General features: G+C 43.0%; 1 protein-coding gene and 1 non-coding gene across 6 annotated transcripts in view; one reads left to right on the top strand and one right to left on the bottom strand.

The window, feature by feature from the left end:
- Positions 1 to 7,855: 7,855 nt before the first annotated feature.
- LOC126957807 (small nucleolar RNA U13) lies at positions 7,856 to 7,954 on the bottom strand. The gene has a single exon (XR_007726969.1). It is a non-coding gene; the product is annotated as a small nucleolar RNA U13 (small nucleolar RNA).
- Positions 7,955 to 9,588: 1,634 nt separating this feature from the next.
- The window catches only part of DMXL1 (Dmx like 1), a 175,844-nt gene continuing 165,928 nt past the window's right edge, over positions 9,589 to 19,504 (top strand). For 3 of the 5 annotated variants that reach the window (XM_050794415.1, XM_050794412.1, XM_050794411.1), the window contains exons 1-2: positions 9,763 to 9,835; positions 10,133 to 10,234. In XM_050794415.1, coding sequence (XP_050650372.1) covers positions 10,148 to 10,234 — 87 coding nt within the window. In that variant the 5' untranslated portion in view covers positions 9,763 to 9,835; positions 10,133 to 10,147. Of the gene's footprint in view, positions 9,676 to 9,762; positions 9,836 to 10,132; positions 10,235 to 19,504 lie in introns of those variants that run through there. The other 2 variants (XM_050794413.1, XM_050794408.1) reach the window with 1 other exon arrangement.

Raw genomic sequence — 19,504 nt, 5'->3', positions numbered from 1 at the left:
TGAGTATTTTTATTACTGGTCATGTGTCTTTCCTTGTGGTTTGCGTGGGAGGGGTTGCTATGAGTAGGAGGTGGTAGTGGAGATGGAGAACAGTGTAGAGTGGTGGGCAACCAAAATAGATTAGCTGCTAAATACCTTTCTAAAAGGTAATTTGAAAATATTCATCAAAAACTGTAAAAATAGGGTCAGGCCCAGTGTCTCATGCCTGTAATCCCAGCACTTTAGGGAGTCCAGGAGTTCAAGGCTGCAGTGAGCTCTGATAGCAGCACTGCTCTCCAGCCTGGGCAACAGAGATCCTGCCTCAAAAAAAGGAAAGAAAAACATTGTGAAAATATGCACACCCATTAGAGACTAGCTGCATAGTGTATGTTATATACACATAATGGATTACTATGTTGTCATTAAAAATGATGCTAGAGAAGTATATTTATAGGCAAAGATGTTCACAACAAATTGTTGCATTTTAAAAAAGATTATAAAATGATTAAGCTATAATCCCATTTTTATTTTTTGGTAAAAAATGTGTATAACAGACATACAAAAACCTATTAATAGTAGTTACCTTTAAGTGGTGAGATTTGGATTATACTTTGTAATAAATAAATAAATAAAGATGAAGTCTCACTATATTGCCCAACCTGGTCTGGAACTCCTAGCCTCAAGTCATCCTCCTGCCTTGGCCTCCTAAAGTACTGGGATTACAATTGTGAGTCACCATGCCCAAGATTTAAATGAGTTTTACCTGCTTTTTTTCTTCTGTATTTTCAGATTTTTTTGATAATGAACATATTTATACATACATTTTTTTAAAAATTAAGTAAATATATTCCATCATTTTAAAGTAATTCTCTTCTTTCCAAGAATTACACTCCCACTTTCCACTTATAAGACAGATAATACTAATTTTTAAATTCACAATTTGTATATTTATTATTGTTCATATTTATTTTATCTTCTTCATTTGCTATCATTAGTTATTTTTGCAATTTCATAATTATTATAAATTTTCCTTTTACACCAGAAATTTTATTTTCAGCCTGGTACAGTGGTACAAGCCTGTAGTCCCAGCTACTTGGGAGGCTGAGATAGGAGGATCACAGGAGTTTGAGACCAGCCTAGGCAACATAGCAAGACTCCATCTTAAAGGTAGAGATAAAGATAAAAAAGAAAGAGGTTTGATTTTCAGCCACACCTGTGTATTTCTTGCTCTAATTTAGTAATGTTGTAAAATTATGTCATTAATTTGTTTATTTAGTTCTGAAATCTTCCTTCTCTTCTCATTTTATTATCATCTCATCTCTGAGGTTTTAATTGAATTTGTATCATTACAGTACCATGCAAAGCTACCTGAGAAAATTTTCTTCTTTTGGGAGAGCTATGCTTCGTTTGCTTCTGGATTTTGCATGCTAGATTTTTTTTCTTTTTTTTTTTTTTTTTTTTTGAGACGGAGTCTCGCTCTGTCGCCCAGGCTGGAGTGCAGTGGCCGGATCTCAGCTCACTGCAAGCTCCGCCTCCCAGGTTCACACCATTCTCCTGCCTCAGCCTCCCGAGTAGCTGGGACTACAGGCGCCTGCCACCTCGCCCGGCTAGTTTTTTGTATTTTTTAGTAGAAACGGGGTTTCATCGTGTTAGCCAGGATGGTCTCGATCTCCTGACCTCGTGATCCGCCCGTCTCGGCCTCCCAAAGTGCTGGGATTACAGGCTTGAGCCACCGCGCCCGGCGATTTTTTTTCTTTTTTAACCCTCCTCCTTCCCTTTCTTTTTTCTCCTCTACAGAGGCAGTATAGCATAACAGTTAATAACTTCTGCCTCTACCCCTTACTATGTGACTTGGGCAAGCAAATTTACTCTGTCTCAGTTTCCTTACTTGTACAAGGAAGAAAATAATAGAGGAAAATAATTGGGGAGGAAGGAATAATAGTATCCATCTCTTCAGATTGACATGAGGATTAAATGAGTCAATACAGAATGCTTAGAATAAATAGTACTTAGTTTACTAAATATTCACTTAATGTTAATGATGACAATGATTACATAATTGGTATTTCTTTTTAATGTGCCTATGGTATCTAACTGGCGTCTATACTGCTAGACTTGGTTCCCATGTCCCACTTTGTGAAATGTGTAGGATTTATGTAATCTACTTCTAATGAACTCTCTGATACTTGCCAGACTCATAATCCTCTTCACATGGGAATTACCACTGGAATTTGGACCATTCCCTTAATTCAGAGTAGGGCCCTGGAGCCTATGTGTCTGCTAACGAGAGGTAGCCCAGGTTGTGGTTGTTCATTTCTCTTTTTATTCATCTCTGTTGTCAAACTAAAAGAAAAGAAGCTGAGGCAGAATTAATATAGAGTTTATTTGGGCCAAAGTAGAGAACAGCTGCCTGGGACACACTTCCAAATTGTCTTGGGAAGTGCTCCGTTCAGACCTTTGCTACAAGCAGATTTTTGAAGGCAAAAAGGGGACAGGGAGTTGGCTTATACAAAGTCATTTGTCAGGAATTCTCACCAGTTCACAGAAATAACATTGATTAGTGATTGGCTATATATTGTTGAGCTACAGTGTGTGGGTTATACTGTCCAGAATGCAGCATTGTTAGATTAATTTATAGTTACTTGTAGCAATAGCTAGTATAGCTGGTAGTTTCTTTTCTTTCCTTTTTTTTTTTTTTTTGAGATGGAGTCTCACTCTGTCCCCCAAGCTGGAGTGCAGTGGTGCGATCTTGGCTCACTACAACCTCCAGCCTCACCATAACCTCCAGCGGGTTCAAGCAATTCTCCTGCCTCAGCCTCCCCAGTAGCTGGGATCAAAGGCGGCTGCCACTATGCCTGGCTAATTTTTGTATTTTTAGTAGAGACAGGTTTCACCATGTTGGCCAGGCTGGTCTTGAACTCCCTACCTCAGTTGATCCGCCCACCTCGGCCTCCCAAAGTGTTATGATTACAGGCGTGAGCCACCAACCCCAGCTGTGAAAGCAGTTTCAAGAGATTACACAGTTCAAGGAGAGAGATAGGATATGAATGCTGTCTCATTTTAATGCCTTTCTGGGCCTGATAATTTAAAAGCGCTTACATTCCTCATATAAAAAGTGTGTGTGACCAGGCATGGTGGCTCATGCCTATAATCCCAACACTTTGGGAGGCCGAGGTGGGTGGATCACTTGAGCCCAGGAGTTTGAGACCAGCCTGAGCAACATGCCAAAACCCCATCACTACAAAAAATACAAAAATTTGCTGGGCATGGTGGCATGTACCTGTGGTCCCAGCTACTTGGGAGGCTGAGGCGGAAGGATCACCTGCGCCTGCCAGGAGGTCAAGGCTGCAGTGAATCGTGATGGTGCCACTCCACTCCCGCCTGGGTGACAGAGTGAGACTCTTCTCAAGGAAAAAAAAAAAAAAAAGTATGTGTTTGTGTGTGTGTACGTGTATATAATTCTTTCTTTGTCCCTCTCTAGCAGCTATTTCCACTTCCCTCAGGCAGAAGACATAAAAAATAAGAATATACAGTAGTTCCTGTTCACATCTTTCTAAATTTGGATTATTTGTACAAATTCTTTTTTTTTCTTTTTTTCTTTTTGAAACAGGGTCTTCCTCTGTCATGCAGGCTAGAGTGCAGTGGTGCCAATCATGGCACATCGCCGCCTCAATCTCTTGGGCTCAAGCAATCCTCCTACCTCAGCCTCTAAAGTAGCTAGGACTACAAGCATGCATCACTACCCCTGGCTATCAAATATCTATATAATCTATACTATTCCTGATGAATTTTGCTGTAGGCAAGGTTGCTTTTGGCAGTAGAGGCAAGTTTCCAGAGTAACTAACATCTTCATTGCACAGAGACCCTCATATTATTTTTGTGAGATAATGAGGTTAGAATGCTTGTGAAATTCAAGCAACATACTGCCCTTGATTTAGGCTTAGTTATGAGACTAAGAAGTTCCCTTACTCCTAACTTCCCTCATCTATCAGTATTGGCAGTGGAGACCAAAGCCTCTATAGGTGGATCTAGTGACAGAGGCCCTGGGAGAATAGGGATTTTTTTTTTTTTTGAAACAAAGTCTCACTCTGTCGGCCCAGGCTGGAGTGCAGTAGAGCGATCTCAGCTCACTGCAACCTCCGCCTCCCAGGTTCAAGTGATTCCCTGCCTTAGCCTCCCGACTAGCTGGGACTACAGGCACGTGCCACCACACCCTGATAATTTTTGGTTCATTTGTTTGTTTATGAGACGGAGTTTCACTCTTGTTACCCAGGCTGGAGTGTAATGGTGTGATCTCAGCTCACTGCAACCTCCACCTCATAGCTTCAAGCGATTCTCCTGCCTCAGCCTCCAGAGCAGCTGAAATTATAGGTACCCGCCAGCACTCCTGTCTAATTTTTTGTATTTTTAGAAGAGACAGGGTTTCACTATGTTGGCCAGGTTGGTCTCAAACTCCTGACCTCATGATCCACCTGCCTCGGCCTCCCAAAGTGCTGGGATTACAGGCATGACCCACCGCCCCCGGCCCTAATTTTTGTATTTTTTAGTAAGACAGGGTTTTGCCATGTTGGTCTCTAGACCTCAGGTGATCCGCCCACCTGGGCCTCCCAAAGTGTTGGGATTACAGGCGTAAGCCACCGCCCCCAGCCAAGAATAGGGATTTAGATTGGTCTCTTTGGGGTGGGGGAGGAGGGTAATGACAAGGATTTCAAGAAATCAAGAGTGGGCAAGAGGCATGATTATTTCCCAATCTGACCTATCTTCCTATATGCTCCTTTTCTTTCCAAGAATCTCAGAATTTGGCCTGCTTGAGTTTCTTTACACTATCACTACCCACTGACTCTTACGAAACTCCCCCTCCTCCCGAGATCACACCACTGCTCTCCAGCCTGGGCGACAGAGCAAGACTCTGTCTCAAACAAACAAACAAACAAAATCCCCTTCCTCTTGAAGACTAATATTGAAGACAACATAAGTTATCTTTGGCTTGCCAGTCTCAGAAACCACATAGCACTTCGGTTATGTAAGAGATCTTGCTGCTAGTAATAATGCAAACTATATAAGAAAAGACTTCCTTTATTTTATTTTTAATTTTTTTATTTGGTTTTTAGAGACGTGATCTCACTGTTTTACCTAGACTGGACTTGAACTCCTGGACTTTCAACTGATTCTCCTGCCTTAGCCTCTTGGGTAACCGGGACTACTGGCGCTGCACGCAGCAAGACTTTTTTTTTTTTTTTTTTTTGAGCCATCCTTTCTCTCTTATTTTTTTTTAGAAACTAAAAAAGAAAACCACCGAAGTACACAGTCAGTGAGCATTCAAAGGATGGATTGATACAATTCAATTATAGTTGAGGGGATAATTAGACTCAATGATTCTCCAGGATTTTTTTTTTTTTAAAGACAGTGTCTGTTGCTCAGGTTAGAGTGCAGTGGTGTGATCATAGTTCACTGCAACCTGGAACTCCTGAGTTCAAGGATCTTCCTGCCTCAGCCTCCCAAAGCGCTGGGATTGCAGGCGTTAACTACCACACCAGGCCCTTCTCCTGGATTTCTTGGATTAGCAGGTGGATTTGTGAGCCTTGGGTAGAAGTAAGGTGGAGACTGTGAGCAAGTAGAATGGAGGCATGCAGTGCTGTTTTCTAGACCTGCAGTAAGGAAACAGGAAGGGAAGGATGAGGAGCAAACAACCTACAGTTTACTTTCACCTCCTCTACCTTCTTATTAATATTCCCATAAGGTCAGAATTCTGTCAAAGTCGCACAATAAATCAGGAATAGATTTAGGATTCGACAGAACCTTATTAGGGGAGTTTTACGACATTAGGAGATGATCCATGAGGAGCAGCAGCTTGGAGGCAAAAGGAATTTTGTTTGTTGTTGTTGTTTTTTTTATTTTTATTTTTTGTGAGACAGAGTCTCGCTCTGTTGCCCAGGCTGGAGTGCAGTGGCACAAACTCTGCTGGCTGCAAGCTCCACCTCCCAGGTTCACGCCATTCTCCTGCCTCAGACTCCGGAGTAGCTGGACTACAGACGCCCGCCACCATGCCTGGCTAATTTTGTTTTCTGTATTTTTAGTAGAGATGGGGTTTCACTGTGTTAGCCAGGATGTTCTTGATCTCCTGACCTTGTGATCTGCCCATCTCGGCTTCCCAAAGTGCTGGGATTACAGGTGTGAGCCACCGGGCCCAGCCTGTTTTTTTAAAAAAATAGAAATAGGGCCTCACTATGTTTCTCAGGCAGGTATCAAATTCTTGGTTTCAAGCCGTCCTTCTGATTTGGCCTCCCCAAGTGGGACAGATTAGAAGAATGAGCCACCTCGCCCACCTCATTTTTGTTGTTGTTGTTGTTATTTTGTTTTTGAGACAGGGTGTCTCTCTGTCACCCAAGCTGGAATGCAGTGGCACCATCACAGCTCACTGCGGCCTCAAACTCCTGGGCTCAAGCGATCCTCCCACCTCAGCCTCCCAAGTAGCTTGGACTACAGGCATGCACACAACACACTTCATTTTTTAAAATCTTTTTTTTTGTAAAGATGGGGTCTCCCTTTGTTGCCCAGTCTGTATTTTTCATAGAGCCGGGGTTTCGCGATGGTGGCCAGCCTGGTCTGGAACTCCTGAGCTCAAGTGATCCTTTTGCCGCAGCCTCCCAAAGTGCTGGGATTACAGGCGCAAGCCACTGTGCCTGGCCAGTAATTTAAATAAACACTAACAGATGCACAGAGCTGTAGAAATGGCATTGCTAAACAAAATGTTGTGAATAATCAAGTTAAACTCCCTAATTTTACAGATGAGGAAAGTCAGTCTTAAAAATTAGACAAGCCGGGCGCGGTGGCTCAGTCCTGTAATCCCAGCACTTTGGGAGGCCGAGGCGGGTGGATCACCTGAGGTCAGGAATTTGAGAGGAGCCTGACCAACATGGAGAAATCCCGTCTCTACTAAAAATACAAATTAGCCGGGCATGGTGGTGCATGCCTGTAATCCCAGCTACTCAGGAGGCTGAGGCAGGAGAATCACTTCAACCCAGGAGGCAAAGATTGCAGTGAGCCGAGATCGTGCCATTGCCCTCCAGCCAGGGCATCAAGAGTGAAACTCTATCTCAAACAAACAAACAAACAAACAAACAAACAAACTTAAACAGGCTTTTTCATGGTCACACAGCTAGTTACTTTGAGAATCAGGAATGGATCATAGATTCCCTGACTACTCTTGTTGCTCAGTTTTTTTTTTTTTTTTTTTTTTTTTTGAGACGGAGCCTAGCTCTGTTGCTCAGGCTGGAGTGCAGTGGCGTGATCTCGGCTCACTGCAAGCTCGGCCTCCTAGGTTGACGCCATTCTCCTGCCTCAGCCTCCTGAGTAGCTGGGACTACAGGCGCCCGCCACGACGCCCGGATAATTTTTTGTATTTTTAGTAGAGTCGGGGTTTCACCGTGTTAGTTAGGATGGTCTCAATCTCCCCTGACCTTGTGATCCGCCCGCCTCGGCCTCCCAAAGTGCTGGAATTATAGGCGTGAGCCACCGCGCCCGGCCTCTTGTTGCTCAGTTTCATTCTCATATATGGAATGCTCTTCAAAACTAACAACTAGGCAAAATAGAATGAGTAAACATGTAAATTATGGGCCAGTCACAGAATTTATGTGGGACCCACACAAGTACATACAACAATCCTGATTCTGGTTCTAAAATATAAAATTAAAAAGCACTTGAAGTATAATTTGAAATAATAAAAGACAAGTCAAACTGTAGGTATGTTAGACCTCAAAAATATATCTATTCTTAAAAAAGACAAAATAAGTTTTGTCCGTCATCTTATGAAAAGCCTGGAATACATAATGAAATTCATTATTTTTTGTAAGTTTCGGGATTTCCCCTCCCCCCACATCAGATGGGTAATGTGCAGATGGCACAAGGTTTGAGGGAGGGACATCTCACACAAGTGTGAACACACAATCATCACACTTATGAACTACAAAAGTAACTCGTAAGTAGCTTTTTATTACAAGACAAAGTAAATGTACATTGCAAAAAATGCAGTACAAATAAAAGGAAATAAAGTTACTAGTACTTGTCCCATCCAAGTATTATTATAGTTTGAAGTCTTTATACTACAAAAAAAAGCATATAAAAAACAAATTTAGTAAAATTCTAAAAACCACTTGTTTCATTTGGGGAGTTTCTTTCTTTCTTTTGTAGTTTCTCTCTTGTTGCCCAAGCTGGAGTGCAATGGCGCAACCTCGGCTCACTGCAACCTCCGTCTCCCAGGTTCAAGCGATTCTTCTGCCTCACTTTCCCGAGTAGTTGGGATTACAGGCGCATGCCACCACGCCCAGATAAGTTTTTTATTTTTAGTAGAAACGGGGTTTCACCGGCTGGTCTCGAACTCCCAACCTCAGGTGATACCCTCCCCCGCGCCCGACTTCCCAAAGTGCTGGGATTATAGGTGTGAGCCATCATGCCCGGCCTATCTGGAGAGTTTTTTGAGGGTTTTGTTTGTTTGTTTGTTTTGAGATGGAGTGTCTGTCACCCAGGCTGGAGTGCAATGGTATGGTCTTGGCTCACTGCAACCTCAGCTCCCGGGTTCAAGTGATTCTCCTGCCTCAGTCTGCCGAGTAGCTGGTATTACAGGCGGGAGCCACCACACCCGGCTAATTTTTGTATTTTTAGCAGAGATGGGGTTTCACTATGTTGGCCACGCTGGTCTCGAACTACTGACCTCGTGATCCGCCCTCCTCGGACTCCCAAAATTCTGAAATTACAGGTGTGAGTCACTGTGCCCGGTCTATCTGGAGAGTTTCTATACACATTCATGCAACGTTTACAGAACACCTTGAATGGGTGGGACTGGTGCGGTGCTAGACATTAGGGGCACACTTGTGTCCTGTTTCTCTCTATCCCAAAAGGGCTTACGTATACAGGGGGAGACATAAACAGATGTTTGTCAATTACAATACAAAACTTGTGTCAAAATACAATGAGAGTTGAATCTGTTTGTAGCTGTGACTCTGATCATTCCGGAATTCCTAGGTTCTTTTCGAAAACAAAAGCTTAATGCTGGGCTGGTGTGTTGTTATTGCCAGCACTATTTCAAATCATGTGTTAAGGTAACTTAGGCTAAGAAAATACCACTTTACTACTTGTCAAGTAAGTGTTCGAGCCTTTCAAAAACCATCCCGTTTAGGCACTTGGAAACACGCGCAAAGCTGGAGAAACCAATAATCTGCTAACGTAGACGTTTCAAGGGTCACATTTACTTAAGAGACACTCGGGCCGCCAGGGGAGCGGTGCATATTGGGACTTGTAGTCATACCAGAACCGAGGAAACTGCAACTCCATTTAGGATGCACTTCTCCCCTTCAAATTTTCTGGCCCAACAGTTAGATTAAGCCCTAACCTAAAGCACAACTTACCACATCTCACTCATTCTGGGTTCATCAGGCTTCTGCCAGGCTTATCATGTTCAAGCTCAAACGCACGGCGTTCTCCTGTACAAGCCTCAAAGAGATTGGCTTATCCTCGGCGGTGGGCGGAGCCCTAGATGGACCGGGGGTCGGGATTGGCCAGTTTCTGACTAGAAGAGGCGTTTTTATGTTCACTTGCTGATAAGTATACTGTGGTAAAAAAGTGAATCCTTTACCACAGTAACAGCTTCGTCGAGCGAAGTCTCGCGATATTTCGGCCGCAGGGATCCACAGTCGCGTAGTGAGTGGCGGAGGACTGCGGGGGTGGCGGGCACCGGAGCCGGGAAGGGACAGGTCAGGCGGGGAGTGCGAGCGCATTCTGCCTCCGCCACTCGGGCTGGGTCAGGAGTGGCTGCCCGAGGTCCAGAGGAAGTCTGTGGAGAGCGCGGCCTTCCTGGCCAGTGAGTCGGCCCCGGGTCGTGGCTGGTGAGGGGACCCTGAGCTTCACCTGGGCCAGCGCGGGCAGTGACAGGTGCGCTAAGGAGCCCGGCGCTCCGCCCGCTCGCCGACCCGCCCCCTCCGGGCCTCGCCCTCCAGGGCTCGGGATGAGTCGCGGGCCCCAGCTGAGCGGCTCCGGCTCCAGGCGCCTGTCGCTGCTTCTGCTGTCGCCACCGAAGAGCGGCCGCCGCCCCTGAGGGAAGGAGGGAGGGAAGCGGCCGCTGACCCGTGGCATGAGCTGGATGCGGTGTCCGTTGCAGGACTAGGGCGCCGACATGAACCTGCACCAGGTGCTGACCGGGGCTGTGAACCCTGGCGACCACTGCTTCTCCGTGGGCAGCATTGGCGACCAGCGCTTCACGGTGAGTGAGGGAGGCCCTCGCGTCGCCCGTGGCCCGGCCTTTGCCCGTCATTCTGGGCCAAGCTCGGCCCAGAGCGACGGGCAGAGGCGCGAGCGACTTGTCGCCCCAGGGTTGTCCCTACCACCCAGAGCCGGGCAGACCTGGCCCTTGAGAACTAAGGAAGCAAAACCATTTCGGTCAGTGAGATACTGTTTGGAGCCTGAACTCAACTTAGAGAGTGTTTTGTAGGATTTTTAAAGTTTTTGTTCTGACTTCCTTGGACCGGGGTGCTTTGCCAAAGTCGTTTATCCAAAAATCTTTGTTGAGTAACGAGTTGGAGGCTTTTTATACCATTCTGTAGGTTCAAATTATTAAATTTAGGAATGATGGGGATTGGTTTCATTTTGTATTCTAAGTTAAGGTCAAGTATCTTTGTAGTTAAAAAAAAAAGTGGGTGTCTCAAAACAATTACCAATTGTTTGCTATCAACAACTAGCTTTGAGAACAGTGCTTTTCATTTATTTCTTTTCAAATTCCCTGAGAAATAACTTCGGAAAGCAAAAAGCCTTTTCATTTTTAACAATGTTTCTTGGATATTTTACAGTAACCCGGTAATCCCAGGTTAAGGTTGCTTAACTTGCTTTTCATTGGTCACATATTGACAAGAAGAGAGCACCAGACTTCGGGCTACTTGTCAGTATAGTGGCATTTTCTGCCTTAACTATAGTTTTTTTTTTTTTTTTTTTTTTTTTAATAGTTTCAAACTATAAGTCAGTAATTGCACATACTTTTGTCTACATAAATTTATAATGCTAATGATTTTTGCTACAATTTGTGTAGATACCTCTTTAGTTGTGATTAAAAGTAAAACTTGTTACTGCCTGGGAATACTGAGTGCTGTAGGCTTTTTTCCTTTAAAAAAAAAAAAAAAGTAAAACTTAATTTTGTATAAGTGACACAAAGTAAACAACGTAACCAATGCCCCAAGTTTAGGAGTCTTAAATTTCTAATCTTTTTCTCTGCTTTTAATTTTTCTGTGGTCTTCGTTGCTCAGAATAAATAATACTCAGCATTTAACATGGTGCAGGCATTTAATGCCTGAATTGTACTTTTAGAGTTGTGCCAACAAGCATTTTGCTTTCAAATAGAGACTGTACCTCTCCTTTAGATTGACTTATACACATCTTAATTCATCGGGATTCCGATTCTAAATGTTTGCCCAGCCTGAATACTTGGGAAAAGAGTGAGCTCTGAGGGTCCCAGTGAGCAACTATAATTTCCTTACAGCTGGGCATTGCTCTCTGCTCTTGCTACTTAAGAGGGAAATAAAACATCATCCTTAGAAGGTTTTCCTACTGGGAAATTATAGGATAATAATGTTGCATTCTCTGTCATTTGCTAAAGTTATATGAATTCTTTCTCCAGTGTAAATTCTAAGAACTTTTGCTTTTTAAAAACTTTTGAAATGAGGGCCGGGCGCAGTGGCTCAAGCCTGTAATCCCAGCACTTTGGGAGGCCGAGACGGGCGGATCACGAGGTCAGGAGATCGAGACCATCCTGGCTAACACGGTGAAACCCTGTCTCTACTAAAAATACAAAAAATGAACCGGGCGAAGTGGCGGGCGCCTGTAGTCCTAGCTACTCTGGAGCCTGAGGCAGGAGAATGGCGTGAACCCGGGAGGCGGAGCTTGCAGTGAGCTGAGATCCGGCCACTGCACTCCAGCCTGGGCGACAGAGCGAGACTGCGTCTCAAAAAAAAAAAAAAAATTTGAAATGAGGGCTCCCTCTGTCACCCAGGCTAGAGTGCAGTGGCATGATCACAGCTCACTGAAGCCTCGACCTCCCTGGCTTAAGCCATCCTGCCACCTTAGGCTCCTGAGTAGCTAGGACTACAGATGTTAATGACCACGCCTGGCTAAGTTTTCTATTTTTTGTAGAGAGGGGTCTCCTTATGTTGCCCAGGCTGATTTCAAGTCCCTGGGCTCAAGTGATCCTCCCACTTATGCCTCCCAAAATGCTAGGATTAGAGGTGTGAGCCACCATGCCCAGCCCTAAGAATTTTTTCTAAGAAGGCATTCACAATCTGTGTAAGCAGTGGTGTGAACTTCAGAGCATATACAGTATGATGGCCTATTTATATACCTGGATGCATTCCTCTATAAAACCTTGGTGAATGTCTCTGTATTATTTTTAAGGAGAGATCAGTTAATATGCCAAGGATTAGATAGATGGTCATCCTGTACCATCACGTAGCTTGTTGGTCAGTTCTGCTGAATTTTAAAGTTCGTTTCCATAGAGTAAGATTTAATCTCCCACCAAGCCTGCTGCAGATTTCTTCCAGGTCTCTGGAAGCATTCAGTAAATAAAGTAAAAATAATTTTTAAGTATAAAGAGAGCTCAGCTCTCTTTAGTTTTGATGGAATTTTAAGGATTTGACAGTCATGGTTTTCCTTTGCAGCCTATCCATCCCTGACTCTTTAAGTTGATTATGCTCATTATCCTGGACACTTATATACACCTTAAATTTATCTCTCTTGAAATCACCCTTTTTTTTTCCTCTCGTTAAAAGGCGGAATCTATTGTTTACTTCTTGAGTAGTTTTTTTTTTTTGAGATGGAGTTTCACTCTTGTTGCCCAGGCTGGAGTGCAATGGCGTGATCTCATCTCACTGCAACCTCCGCCTCCTAGGTTCAAGAGATTCTCCTGCCTCAGCCTCCCGAGTAGCTGGGATTACAGGCATGTACCACCATGCCCGGCTAATTTGCATTCTTTAGTAGAGGTGGGGTTTCACCATGTTGGTCCGGCTAGTCTCGAGTTCCTGACCTCAGGTGATCCACCTGCCTCGGCCTCCCAAAGTGCTGGGATTACAGGCGTGAGCCGCTGCGCCCAGCCTTGAGTTTTGTTTTTAACCTCTTTTGATTTTGACTTTTCTTTGATAGGAAAATAGCAAACATTAATGGTAGATGGTATGTGAAGACTAAAATATCCCTCAGTTGCATTTTACTTGAAGTGGAGCGTGACATCTTCCTCTTGTAGTTTCCCTTGAAAAATTCTTTTATTCCTTCTGGTACTTTGTGCCTTCTCTTAGGACAGTCCTGTTTTGTAATTCCTCCCTTTGCGTGTTTGCAGATATCTTACCTGTTCTTGGTTTGAAAGATTACAAGATGTGAGATCTTGTTTTACTCATAAAGTCTGACAGGTTTTAAATGGAAATGAAACTGAATGCCACTTCTCCTATTTTCTAGATTTGAAAATATGAAATTACCAGTGCAGGTTAATCATATCTAAGTATTAGATACTTTTTTTACTACCTCAACAGGCATCAAGCTGTTTTGACTTTGCTCTTAGTAAGAAACCCTCTTGTGGGCAATGACTATCTCTGCTGTGCTTTCAGAGCACTTTCTTTGCATCTTTATTATATCATTAACCAGTCTTGCCTTGTGTATTGTATGTGTGTGACTTCCCAGCCTTCATTGTGAGCACTTAGAACAGTGACTGAAAGAGTGTTTAAACCTAACAGTAAGGTCATTACTTGGAGTTGATTTCCAGTGTGGTCCCTTATAATTAGCTGTTTATCCCTTAGCAAGTTCTACTCTTTGAATTTCTTTTTTTCTCTGTGTAAAATGGGACTAAAATAGTATTATTCATAGAGTTGTTACATGAAAAAGTGCTAAGCTGTAAGTCTGTGGTTTAGCACATGAAAAACTCTCAAAAATGTCAGTTTTCATAAAATTAAGGTTATATTGTAATGCCTAACAACAGAAAGTACTTCATAAGTCATGGTCGAATTAATGAAAAATGGATAGAGAAACCTTACAGTAATATAATTAATAATTGCTGTATTTAAGAATAGCTTTAATCATTTAGATTTGAGTCCAAATGAATATTCCTGTTAGTTTCTTTTTTTTTTTTTTTGAGATTGAGTATCACTCTATCACCCAGGCTGGAGTGCAGTGGCGCGATCTCAGCTTGCTGCAACCTCCGCTTCCCAGGTTCAAGCTATTCTCATGCCTCAGTCTCCCAAGTAGCTGGAATTACAGGCACACACCACCACGCCCAGCTAATTTTTGTATTTTTAGTAGAAACGGGTTTCATCATGTTGACCAGGCTGGTCTTGAACTCCTGACCTCAAGTGATCTGCCTGCCTCAGCCTCCCCACATGCTGGGATTACAGGCGTGAGCCACCGTGCCCTGCCTGTTAGTTTCTTTTTCAAAGTCAGTTGTTAGGCATTTTATCATCAACATCAAGTGAGCAACTAGGGGAGACTTCAGGTATACTAAGCAAAAATTCTTTATTTTTTCCTTATTTACTGGAATGCTTCCTTCATGCCTTTTTCCTTGTTAATTTCCTACTGCTCTTAGTAGGAAATTTTTTAAAAAAAAAATTAAAAAAAAAAAAAAGGAGACAAGGTCTCCTTATGTTGCCCAGGCTGGTGTCTAACTCCTGGGCTCAAGTGATCCTCCCACCTCAGCCTCCCAGGCTGCTGGGATTACAGATGTAAGCTTCCATGTGCAGCCTACAATTTTTGTTTTTAGAATTAAATATATTCTGTTTCTAAAAGGCAGCAAGTTAAAAAGAAGACTAATTAGAATCTACATTTCTAGATTCTATTTTTATGCGTACTGTTGATATGATACATTTTTTTTCTTTTTCTTCTGTAGTTTATCCATACTTAGGGTTGAAACTGTGAGTTGAATGACATGGAAAGGGAGATAATTTCTTTTTTTTTTTTTTTTTTGAGACGGAGTCTTGCTCTGTCGCCCAGGCTGGGGTGCAGTGGCCGGATCTCAGCTCACTGCAAGCTCCACCTCCCAGGTTTACGCCATTCTCCTGCCTCAGCCTCCTGAGTAGCTGGGACTACAGGCGCCCGCCACCTCGCCCGGCTAGTTTTTTGTATTTTTTAGTAGAGATGGGGTTTCACCGTGTTAGCCAGGATGGTCTCGATCTCCTGACCTCGTGATCCACCCGTCTCGGCCTCCCAAAGTGCTGGGATTACAGGCTTGAGCCACCGCGCCCGGCCAAAGGGAGATAATTTCTGAGACAGAAAGATTGTGCCAATATATAGGACTTCCTATCTCTGATTTGGAGTTATACCTTGGCTATGGGAGGGAAAGCAAATATGTTATAGCTCCAATTTCCCTTTAGTATTAGAAAACTCAATGTTTCCAGCTAAGGGAATCTAGATTAGAAATCAGAAGACTGCAATTATGAGAGTGTCATTAGAGAAATAGGGCTGAATAAGCAGTCTTCTTCATCAGCTTTCTGTAATAAGCGTCCTTGAGTTTAGCTTTGTTGTGTTCACTTTAAGGAAACTTTTATTGGTAGCGGTGTGATTGTCAAATCAGGAGGGTGGGAAGGTTTTTTTTTTGAAAGGGGATATGTGAGTCTTTGCGATTGGGGAGAATATAGAAGGGGAAAGATTGCTACTGCTCATATGTGAAGAAAGAGAAAGATGTTTGTGGTGCATATAATAGTACAAGTACTAAATTGGACTTTAAAATATATTGGCCTGTTTTAAAACATAAAGTTTTTTTTTTTTTTTTTTTTTTTTTTGAGACGGAGTCTCACCATGTCGCCCAGACTAGGGTGTAGTGGCGCCATCTGGTTCACTGCAAGCTCCACCTCCCGGATTCAAGCCGTTCTCCTGCCTCAGCCTCCTGAGTAGCCAGGACTACAGGCACCCACCACCACGCCCAGCTAATTTTTTGTATTTTTAGTAGAGGCGGGGTCTCACCATATTAGCCAGGATGGTCTCGATCTCCTGACCTCGTGATCCGCCCGCCTTGGCCTCCCAAAGTGCTGGGATTACAGGCGTGAGCCACCGTGCCCTGCCAAAACATAAAGTTTTATAGTGTTAAAGTACCTTTAAAATAATTGAAATGGTACTAGTTCTCAATACTTTATTATATTTTAAAGATAATAATTACTGCATGCCAGACTTAAAACCTGTGTCATTTAAACAGGACATATACCAAAAGGATTTTTTTGGGGGTGTTTACCTGGTATTGTTGATTAAAACTAGAATGCTGACTGTTACAGCCTTGAATTTTAGAAATTTAGAATATTTGAGAAGATTCTCTGCCAAAATTTAAAGTTGAAAGTTATATTTTGATTATATGCTTGATAGCACATATATGACTCAGGTTGAAAGTTACATTTTGATTATATGCTTGATAGCATACATGTGGCTCAGTTCTTCCTGTGCATCGTGTTTAGTTTTTTTTTGTTTTTGTTTTTGTTTTTTTGAGACGGAGTCTCGCTCTGTCACCCAGGCTGGAGTGCAGTGGCCGGATCTCAGCTCACTGCAAACTCCGCCTCCTGGATTCACGCCATTCTCCTGCCTCAGCCTCCCGAGTAGCTGGGACCACAGGCGCCCGCCACCTCGCCCGGCTAGTTTTTTGTATTTTTTAGTAGAGACGGGGTTTCACTGTGTTAGCCAGGATGGTCTCGATCTCCTGACCTCGTGATCCACCCGTCTCGGCCTCCCAAAGTGCTGGGATTACAGGCTTGAGCCACCGCGCCCGGCCGTGTTTAGTTTTAAAGTTGATAAACCTAATGCTGAATGTGCCTAATAGAAGGATTTTCATTTGTCAATTTAATTTTATTGGTTAATAATAGATTATTCTGATTACAGATCTTTTATTATTATTTTTTTTTAATTAAAACATTTTTAAATAAAAAGAGATGGGGGTCTCACTATATTGACCAGGCGTGACCAGGAACTCCCGGCCTCAAGTGATCCCCCCATCTTGGCCTCCCAAAGTGCTGGGGTTACAGGGGTGAACCACCAGGCCCAGTGCTATTTTATTTTATTTTTTTGAGGCAGGATCTTGTTATATTGCCCAGGCCAGTTTGGAACTCCTGGGCTCAGGTGAGCCTCCCTGTGATTACAGGTGTGCCCTACTGTGCCCAGTGGTTATAGATCTTTTGACAGAAGCAGCTGGTGACATCGACAGTTTATTTGATAGGCTGGTGCTCCTATTATTGTTTTGATAACCTCCTACATTATAGTCGGGGCACCTTGAAATGAATTTTTGTGAATAATTTATTTTAGACAGATCTGTAAAACCAGTTTTACATTTTGATTTAGAAGTTTCATGTGTTGTATTACATCTTAGGTTTTTTTTGTTTGTTTGTTTTAAGACAGGGCCTCACTCTGTCACCCAGGCTGGAGTGCAGTGGATCTCAGCTCACTGCAGCCTCTGCCTCCTGGCTGAAGTGATCCTCCCACCTTAGCCTCCCAAGTGGCTAGGACCACAGACACGTGCCACCATTCCTGGCTATTTTTTTTTTTTTGTATTTTTTTCGTGTCTCTCTCTCTCTCTCTCTCTCTCTCTCTCTCTCTCTATATATATATATATATATATAATTTTTATTTTTTTAATTTTTTTATTTTTTTTAAAGTACAGATAGGGTCTCGTCATGTAGCCCGGGCTGTTCTCAAATTCCTGAGCTCAAGCAGTCCACCTGCCTCAGCCTCCCAAAGTACTGGGATTACAGGTGTGAACCACCATACCTGGGCTGTTTTAGGTTTTTATTTAAAATCAGGTAGACAGATTATTTTTATTTAAGAATTTAGTGGTACAAGGATTATTTTAAAATCATGCACAGCCCATTCTGTTTCATTTATTTATTTAAAACAATTTTTTAGAGATGGGGTCTCTTTGTGTTGCCAGGGCTAGTCTAGAACTTCTGGCCTCAAGCGATCCTACTGCCTCAGCCTCCCAAGTAGCTGGGACTACAAGCCTGTGCTGCTGCACCTGGCTCATATTTTCACTTTTATTTTCACAAACTTTCTAGTATTGAGAACATGGAAACTGGAGATTTAATATGTCCTTTTCTTTTAGAAACGAGACCACTTACATGGATTTGGAGCATGAATTATTTGTCCGGGCACTGATTCCTCTGTTCTTAGCACATATTTGTGAGATATTTATTTTATTTATTTTTTTGAGGCAGAGTCTTGCTCTGTCACCCAGGCTGGAGTACAGTTGTGGGATCATAGCTCACTGCACTGTCAACCTCCTGGGCTCAATCAGTCTTCTAACTTCAGTCTCCCAAGTAGCTGGGACCACAGGCGTGTGCCACACCAGGCCCAGCAAATTTTTTGTTTTTATTTTATGCGGAGATGGGGTCCCACTATGTTGCCCAGGCTGGTCTCAAACTCCTGGCTCAAGTGATCCTCCCACCTTGGCCTCTCAAAGTACTGGGATTACAGGCATGAGCCACTGCACCCAGTCTGTGAGATCAAGGAGTTCATATCATGCTTGTGTCGCAGGATGAAGATAACTATATGGAAATCAGACTTTAATTCTTGAGCTTATTACCTGTTGTTTCACAGTTATTGCTACACATTTTAACTTCCTAATTTATATAATTTAGCATGAGTTAATTTAGCAACACTCTTTGTTGCCAGTATCCTTTAACTCTCTTGACCCTTTTTATTTACACCAGTCTGATAAAATTCCACACACTTGATCAGTCTCATGTTCCTGTATATCTTGTGAGCACTACTAGACGACGTAAAGAAATTCCTGTGGAAAACAAAGTCATGTTTGCCAACCTCAGATGGGACCTCAAAGCTTTCCAGGAATCCTCCCACCCATCTGCTCATTTTTCCTTTCTTGCACCTTCTGAAACCTCCCACCCCAGTGCTCTCTTAACTCATGTAAACTTGTTGCCTGGAATCATTCAGATGGCAGCTCCCTCATTTTTGACTACAAGCCGAAAAATCGACTTACATCAGCATCCATTCTTTCCTTCTCTTCTCCTGGTACAGTAAAATAGATGTCCCCCAGAATTGTCCAGGGTTAATCCGTCTTCCTGGTGCCCTGGATCTTATCTCTTCAGGCTGTCTCTGGGATCTCAGCCCTAAAGTTATCTCCACTTTGTTCTTTCCAGAGGTTCTAAGACATGCTTTAAACTCTCATCTTGAAAAACAGCCAGCCAGAAAATCCTTTGATGCCACATCCCTCTTTATCTTTGACTTCAGAGTCAAAGTCCTTGAGTTGTCTGTATTTGTTGCCACTTTTATGTCCTGCTCACTTCTTAACTCACTGTACTTTGGCAGCTTTTGTCTGCTTAGTCACCGGTAACCACATTGATGCTAATTTGAATCAACAGATCTCCTCTGTATCTTGCTTTCTCTTTGGCATTTGTCATGTTGATCATTTTCTCCTTCACTTTCCTTGGCTTAGTTATACCATACTTGCCCCCCAACCCCACCCTCTTAGTCGTTCTCAATGTTCTTTGCAAGATATCTTTCTTGTCTATACCTTAAATATTGGTGA

The sequence above is a fragment of the Macaca thibetana genome, chromosome 6 (assembly GCF_024542745.1).
Source record: "Macaca thibetana thibetana isolate TM-01 chromosome 6, ASM2454274v1, whole genome shotgun sequence".
NCBI lineage: Eukaryota > Metazoa > Chordata > Mammalia > Primates > Cercopithecidae > Macaca > Macaca thibetana.
The sequence above is the reverse complement of the archived record's forward strand: the minus strand, read 5'-3'. Positions and strand labels throughout refer to the sequence as shown.